Source organism: Neophocaena asiaeorientalis, unplaced genomic scaffold (assembly GCF_003031525.2).
Source record: "Neophocaena asiaeorientalis asiaeorientalis breed wild unplaced genomic scaffold, Neophocaena_asiaeorientalis_V1.1 scaffold155, whole genome shotgun sequence".
Taxonomy (NCBI): domain Eukaryota; kingdom Metazoa; phylum Chordata; class Mammalia; order Artiodactyla; family Phocoenidae; genus Neophocaena; species Neophocaena asiaeorientalis.
The window spans coordinates 2,775,997-2,783,899 of record NW_020173040.1 but is presented as its reverse complement, the minus strand read 5'-3'; the positions used below and the strand labels follow the sequence as shown (position 1 = coordinate 2,783,899).

General features: G+C 39.5%; 1 protein-coding gene across 1 annotated transcript in view; it reads left to right on the top strand.

Annotated features, from left to right (window-relative positions):
- TARS3 (threonyl-tRNA synthetase 3) overlaps positions 1-7,903 on the top strand; it is a 51,533-nt gene that overhangs the window by 23,708 nt on the left and 19,922 nt on the right. The window contains exon 11 of the mRNA XM_024742719.1: positions 5,932-6,098. Coding sequence (XP_024598487.1) covers positions 5,932-6,098 — 167 coding nt within the window. The remainder of the gene's footprint in view (positions 1-5,931; positions 6,099-7,903) is intronic.

Here is a 7,903-nt window from a genome sequence, read left to right as displayed (position 1 = left end):
GAGAGGCCCGGGTACAAAAAAAAAAAAAAAAAAAAAAAAATGTAAAAGCCTCATCTTTAACTGAGTGTACAAAGCGCAGTCCTAAGACTCTTAAAGCCCCATTGGGTACTCAGCTCATTCCGAGGTCTTTGCAAAGGGCAGACAGCTGCACCCTTAAGATTTTACCTTTGTCCTCAAGAGTCTTGTGACTCTTGCTGAGAAGGTCTGAGGGTGAGAAAGTTTTATTTTTGAATCCGGTAGGTCTTGCCACCTTTGTATTTCCTCTAAATTTGTCTCAGAAACGTAATAGTGCTCTCTCTAGTTTCTGTCTTCTTGTATTTTGTCACAGGCAGTTAGAAGTCGGCTGTCCCTTTCCACATTCTGCCCGGACACCCCCAGCTAAGTCTGTGAGTTCTTTGGGGACTCTTTCTGTTTTCCGTGTTACCTGGGGTGACAGGGTTACCAAATCTCTGGCACCACCTAACAAGGGTCCTCTTTTCTTCAACTTCCAGTAACATTTTCCTCCCTATTAGTGTTCAGCTTGTCACAGACAATTTCTTTAAGGCCCTTCTAGCTCTGCCCACCACTTGGCCCTAAAGCCACAGCCCCCTGTTTTAGGGTTACTGGTGCAGCAGCACCAATGGCCAGTGCACATTCTGTTCTGGTTGTCTGTTCTATCGCAGCCTAGAAAACCATCCTGAAACTGAGTAGCTTAAAACTGCTGATTAAAACTTCTCTTTCATGGTTCCAAGTGTTAGGCTCATTGGGGTGGTTCTTGCATTAGGTCCCTTATGTTGTTGCAGGAAGGGGAACCCCTTCCAGAGCCCAAGAGTGGGCTCTTGGCTAACACTTGGAAATGAGTTGTCCAAGAAGACACATGTGCTGACAAAGCAGGAGACTTTATTGGGAAGGGGTGCCCGGGCAGAGAGCAGTAGGGTAAGTGAACCCAGGAGGACTGCTGTCTACGTGGCTCGAAGTCTCGGGTTCCATGGTGATGGGGTTAGTTTCAGGTTGTCTCTGGCCAGTCATCTTGCTTGGCCCATATTTGGTGGCTCGGGGTCCTTCCTGGTGGCATGCGCATCTCTCAGCCAAGATGGATTCCAACACGAGGGTTTCTGGGAGGTTGGCAGGACATATTACGGACTGGCGTCTCCTCCCTTCTCCTTTCAGCCCCTCCTGAATTCTCCCCGTTAGTTTTCAGTGGCAGCACCATGTTCTTTATCAGGACCTCCTGCTGTGAGACAACACAGGCAGGCGCTTATCATAGTGCCTGGCCAAGGCGGGCGGTTTCGGTCAACGGTTCCCTAACAATATTATTCAGCGGTTCCCTAACAATATTATTGCATTCGGAGGGAGGCTACTGATTGAAATATAAGTTACATTCATTAAAGTGGACAAATCTGAAGCATTTCACATGTGCTCATCTACCAGCCACACTCAAATCAAGACCAAGAACCTTCCATCTTGTCGTGTGTCCTCTTGGGTCTCTTCCCGGTTGGTACCTGCCTCCCCTCCCCTCCCCTGAGATCATCTCTATGCTGATTTTGGTTACCATAGATAAATTGCCCCTGGTTTTAAACTTCATAACATGGAATCGTAGTATTCACTATTGTGTTTCTGGCTTCTTTTGTTCAACTTAATGTGTGAGATTCATCCAAGTTGTGTGTATTTTGATTTATCCCATTTTATTACTATAGTACAATCTGTTTATTTATTCTCCTGTAGATGCACATGTAGGTTGTTTCCAGTTTGGGGCTATTACATATGAAGCTACTCTTGATCATGTCTTTGGTGCTCCCAAGAACCCACTTCTCTTGGGTATTTACTTGGGAGTAGAATTGCTAGGTCCTGGGGAAGTAATGACAAACTTTTTAAGAAAATGCTGAACAGTTTTTATGTAGTTGAACCACTTACTATTCCTTCTAGGAATATATGACTATTTAATTCTTCTACACTGTTAAAAACAAAATGCAGCCAAGTAAATTTGAAGAACTAATTGGCTTTATTCAGAAATTCAAGAATCAGCGGCAGTAGGAGGGGTTGTACGAAATGGAAGGTTTTTATAGGTAGAAGGAGGGGAGGGGGCGAGAAGGTGTTAGCAAATGAAAAGAAAGGATTACTTCAGGCAGGCTGTCTTCTACTGGGGGAGGAACAGCAGGGTCTTTCTCAGGTAGTTACCTCACCAGTGCTGATCAGGACATTTCAGATGGGCTGTTGTAAAGGTCACATCTGTGTGGGGGTGGGGTTGAAACTGTCTTGGTTTCCTGTCCTGGGGGTAAGTGACCCCATCTGAGGCTTGTTATTTCTTTTTTAACACTTGGTATAATGGCACTCTTTTGCATATCCCTGATGGATAGTGATGTTAAGAATCTTTTCATATGCTTATTAGCCACTTGGATGTTCTCTTTTGTGAAGCTCCTGTTTAAATATTTTGCCCATTTAAAAGTTTGGGTTGTCTTTTTATTATTGATTTGTAGGAATTTTTTTCTATATTCTGAATCTGAGTCCTTAGTTAAATATATGTAATAAATATATTTTTTCAGTCTGTGGCTTCTTGATTTATTTTTTAATGCTGTCTCTGGACCAACACTTTTTATATTTAATGAAGTCTAGTTTATTACTTTTTCTTTTCTGCTTAGTGTTTTTCACGTCCTGTTTAAGAAATCTTTGGCCGACTTCAGAGTCATGAAGCTATTTTTCTTTGTTCTGTTTAAAAACTTGTTTGCTTTCACACTTAAGGCTATGATTTACCTTGGATTCATTTTGAGGTTCTGTGCTTATCCAGTAACTTCAGTACCATTTATTACTATAGCAGAATCTTTGTCCTAAACCAAATCATCGCATATATATTTTTTCCGGGTATTTATTCTGTTCTTCTGATCCCTTTGTTGTCTGGCCTTGCATCAGTACCACACCGCTTTGATTACTGTAACTGTATTTTAAGTCTTGGTGTCAGTAGTTTAAGTTCATTAATTTTATTATTTTTGTTCAGGATTATTTTGGCTATTCTTTGCATTTCCATATAACTTTTACAAGAAGCTTGTCTATTTCCTAAAAAAGGAAAAAAACACTGCTGAGATTTTGATTGGAATTACATTCAATCTATAGATTAATTTGCAGATAATGGCAACAAACAATATTGAGTTTAACAATCCATAAATATGTAAATCTTGTCAACTCATTTAGATCTTTATTTTCCCTCAGCAATATTTTGTTATTGCTACTTTAGAGGTCTTAACACATCTTTCATCAGATTTATCCCTAGATATTTGATTTTGTTAATGGAAACAGCAGAAAAAACACACAAAAAATGCTCAACATCATTAGTCATAAAAGAAATGAAATTTTCAATGGAAACCCTAAAATACAGAAGACAGGAGCAATACCTTAAAAATGTGAAGCCAAGAAATCTATATCCAGCCAGAGTAGTCTTGCTTCTATTCTCCCGTAAAGTTTCAGCTTTCCCAGATCTGCTGAGGCTGTTGCTCACGTGCTTTCCAGATCCGTAAGTATATAGCTGTCATCTCCTCTCCTTTTTCTCTTTGGCCTTGTAGATTTATGCTTTTATTAAAACTCTGGTATTTTAGTGTGATTTTGGAAAAGGATCTGTTTAAGTGGAATCACTTTAGTGTTTATAATGAAAAATTACTTAAGAGAATTTCTCTATGCACTGATATTTAGGTGCTATTTCCAGTGGCCAAATCACAGGTGCAGGTGGAGATTCAGTACCTTCTATGGTATGAAGTTATTACTTCAGGGATGAAATATGCTTTTTAATCTTCAGAATAAGCCTTCAGGATTTCTTCAGATCATACTGAGCTATAGACTGGTCAGTCATCATGACTTTGCTCTTTCTCAGACTTGATTTTCTTTACTCTTTAGAGAAAGAAATTGATGATATGGATTCAGATATATTTTTCCCCAACTTTTTCTTTTGAAAAGTGCAAATCTACAGAAAAGTTAAAGAGCAGTGCAGTGAGCATACCCGTGTCCTTCATCTAGATTCATCAATTGTTAAGTTTGCCAATTTGCTTTCTCTCTCTCTGACATGTATGTGCATGTGAGAGAGACAAAACAATATATATATATATATTACACACATATAATATACAGAGATGAGGTGGTATACATGCAATATATGTATACATTTTATGTATAAATGTAGCAGTTGTTTTTTGCTAAACTGCATAAAATAAGTTGCAAACATAATGACACTTGCCCCCATAGGGCATAGTTTAAAATCGTTTCCAAACACTTCAACAAAACAAATTCCTAACATGATTGTGTCCAGAGTGGGTTAAAAAAATCTATCAATTACTATCTCCTGAGCTTAGCTTTAAAAGTAACCTCTAGTAAAAAGAAACCAAAACACAAAAACCCCTTTAATTTCTGGGACCTTGTTTTTTTTGTTTGTTTTAAATTTATTTATTTATTTATTTGATTTTGAACTGTGTTGGATTTTCATTGTTGCACACGGGCTTTTTCTAGTTGTGGCGAGCGAGGGCTACTCTTAGTTGCGGTGCGCAGGCTTCTCATTGCGGTGGCTTCTCTTGTTGCAGAGCACGGGCTCTAGGCGCGTGGGCTTCAGTAGTTGTGGTGCACAGGCTTAGTTGCTCCGTGGCATGTGGGATCTTCCCGGACCAGGGCTCGAACTCGTGTCCCCTACATTGGCAGGCAGATTCTTAACCACTGCGCCACCAGGGAAGTAGCTGGGACATTGTTTAATCTGAGTATATGGAGCCATCTGACTTAACACTAAATAATTACTGCCATTCATAGTGACCTATAATTTTGTTGAAATTTTCCTATTTGGTAAAAACAAAGGTGAAGTAAAGAAGCTTAATGGATAGCTGAGACCCAGGCTCTTCACAACTGGACTGAAAAGATGCTCAGCTGAAGAGCGACAAATAATATATCCCTGTCAGTGATGCAAAACTGTTCTTTGTAGTAATTTTGAAATAGTATGTTTTATATTTTTTTAATTGTATAAAAATATATTTTTACTTAGCTAAAATATGGTGATCTAGGTTTGTCCCAGATGCCCATTAAATGATTAACAAATGTTGAAACTCTAAGAAACACTGAACAAAGATCATCAGATTGATAACTTGAAGAAAAAGAAAGCAAAGTTAAAGTAAAAGAAGAACTCTGCTTGAAAACAAGACTCTCTTTTCCTGACCCCAGTGATGGAATGAGGGAAGCTGTTAATTGATAGGGAGGGAGCAAAGCCAGCTCCTGACACAGTAGATAACAACCGCTTAAAATATTACAAATTCAAATTCCCAGCTTTAGTTCTATTTAAAACTAAATGGGTCAAAACTGTAAATAACATGGCACTCAGAGGCTTATTGAGTTATAAAATTATTCTACCTCTTAAGTAATAGAACATAAACTCCTGGGCTTCCCTGGTGGCGCAGTGGTTGAGAGTCCACCTGCTGATGCAGGGACACGGGTTCGTGCCCCGGTCCGGAAAGATCCCACACCCCGTGGAGCGGCTGGGCCCGTGAGCCATGGCTGCTGAGCCTGCGCGCCCAGAGCCAGGGCTCCGCAATGGGAGAGGCCACAACAGTGAGAGGCCCGCGTACCACAAAAAAAAAAAAACAAAAAAAAACAAACTCCTGCTGTTTATCTGGAATGTACAAGGATTTGGGAGTTTGTAGTTACAAAAAGTTTATATGTATAGTATTTCAATTACTAATTCTCAAAGAATTAAAATATTATACACTACATACTATTATGCTATAAAATAAATATACTTACTGTGAAAATTATACTGAGCATACACTAATCTTTCTCATGATCCATAAATTACCACCCTTAAATCCAAGGGCATATTAACCATGAATTAATGTAAGACATAATCCTTAATTTAAAAATCTTTGTTCATAGTGTTATTTGCCTGGAGTTGTGACCTGTCCCAGTAGATTTTAACTTTGCGTGTGCGTCTCTTAGGAGGAGTACCACCGACGCAGCTTCATGGAGGTGCTCTCCCCCAACGTGTACAGCAGTAAGCTCTGGGAAACCTCTGGACACTGGCAGCATTACAGTGACAACATGTTCACCTTTGACATTGACAAGGACACTTTTGCCCTTAAGCCCATGAATTGTCCGGGGCACTGGTGAGTATTAAAAGTGAAGCAGATCTGTGCCTATAAACGCATAGCAGACTTCCTCACAATTAGTCTTTAATATTATTTTGCTTTTTGGAACTAAGTGATTCCTTTAATCTGAAGACTGGTGGTTAGAAATCATCTTTACCAAGTTATTTCATTCTGGAGAATAAATTTACTTTTTAAAATATGTTTGCTCTTTGACAGGTGTGGGATGTTAGCTGGAAACCATTTAGTATTTTGTGCTTCTCAGAGGATAATGTTACATATCAACTTTATAAATTATTTCTCTTCCTAATAGTAATACACTTCAAATATACATATTTGCAGAACATCTAGTTCTTACATACTATTTGGGTTGATTGTAACAAGAACAGTGAGGGCAAAATAAATGACTGGATTTCATTGATTCTAAGATGGCTTTACCCCTGAAATTGGGACACATCTTATAATTGGTATCTTAACATTATGCCATAATTTAATTAATGGTTATTTTCTTTCTTAGTGATGTATAAAATAATGGTACATCTTACAGTCAAGGTTGTCTTAGAGTCTGTGAAAGAATGTCATTATCATATAAAGTTGCATGGTATGCAAATACAACCTTGTAAGAGTAGCAGATTTTACAACTGGAAGTGAACAGATACAATTCTCCACAAAAAAATATCCCAACTATTGTAGCTTTGTATCATCAACTACATAGTTTCAGGTAAATTTACCTTAGAAGGTAACTACTTAAAACAAACCTCTGAACATTGAATAAAGCTCTTTGCCCTTTTCAGTAAAGAATGAAAGAAGTTCAACTTTATGATGACAGCATGTAAAAAATATATATTTATCTTTAATTTTCTAAAAACTGTTATGTAAATATTCTATAACCTCGTTTTAAAAACAGAAGGTGGGGCTTCCCTGGTGGCGGAGTGGTTGAGAGTCCGCCTGCCAAATAGGGGACACGGGTTCGTGCCCCAGGCCGGGAAGATCCCACATGCCGCAGAGCGGCTGGGCCCGTGAGCCATGGCTGCTAAGCCTGCGCGTCTGGAGCCTGTGCTCTGCAACGGGAGAGGCCACAACAGTGAGAGGCCCGCGTACCGCAAATAAATAAATAAATAAATAAAAACAGAAGGTGGAGGCTAACCTTGTGCTTTGCATTCTCTAAAACACCTGTATTAACAACTTCTTAACTCAGTTTCCCATTGGGTACCAGTTGAAGCTGTGATTTCAATAGAATTAGAAGAGAGCTGAACACAAGTAGAGAATGTAATTTTGTATTTTCATGTCTCAGAACAAGGAAGAGAGGACCACAGTGGCCTAGTGGTGATGGGATATGGGAGCCAGGGGTGCTTCCTGCAGAAGAGAGGCCTTTCATTCAACAGAGAACATTAGCCGAGTGTTTCCAGTGCTGAGAGCTGGAAATGCAGAGGTGATTCAGATGCAGTCCATTCCCCCTGGAGCTCATGAGCAGAGTGGGGAAGGAACAGATATATAGACAATCAGTTATAAAAATAGCAAGACCAGTGTCAAAATTGTGGCAATTCCAGCTGTTCTTGGAGCCTGAGGCAAGCCTGACTAGCCCTTCTGGGGGACTGTCCAGGGCTGCTTCACTTAAGAAGTAACCTTTGAAATGGATTGTAAACGGTAAGTGGATATTCCCTGGGTGAATGAGAGTAGGGAACAGCATTCTGGAGAAGATAAGAGGGTTCTTTCTTAGAGTGTGCTGTGATGTAAATTCAAGGTTCACTAATTCATGGGAGAAGAATTTTTGTAAAATCGGTGATCTAAGAACCAGAATAAGGTGTTTACAAATCCTGAGGCAT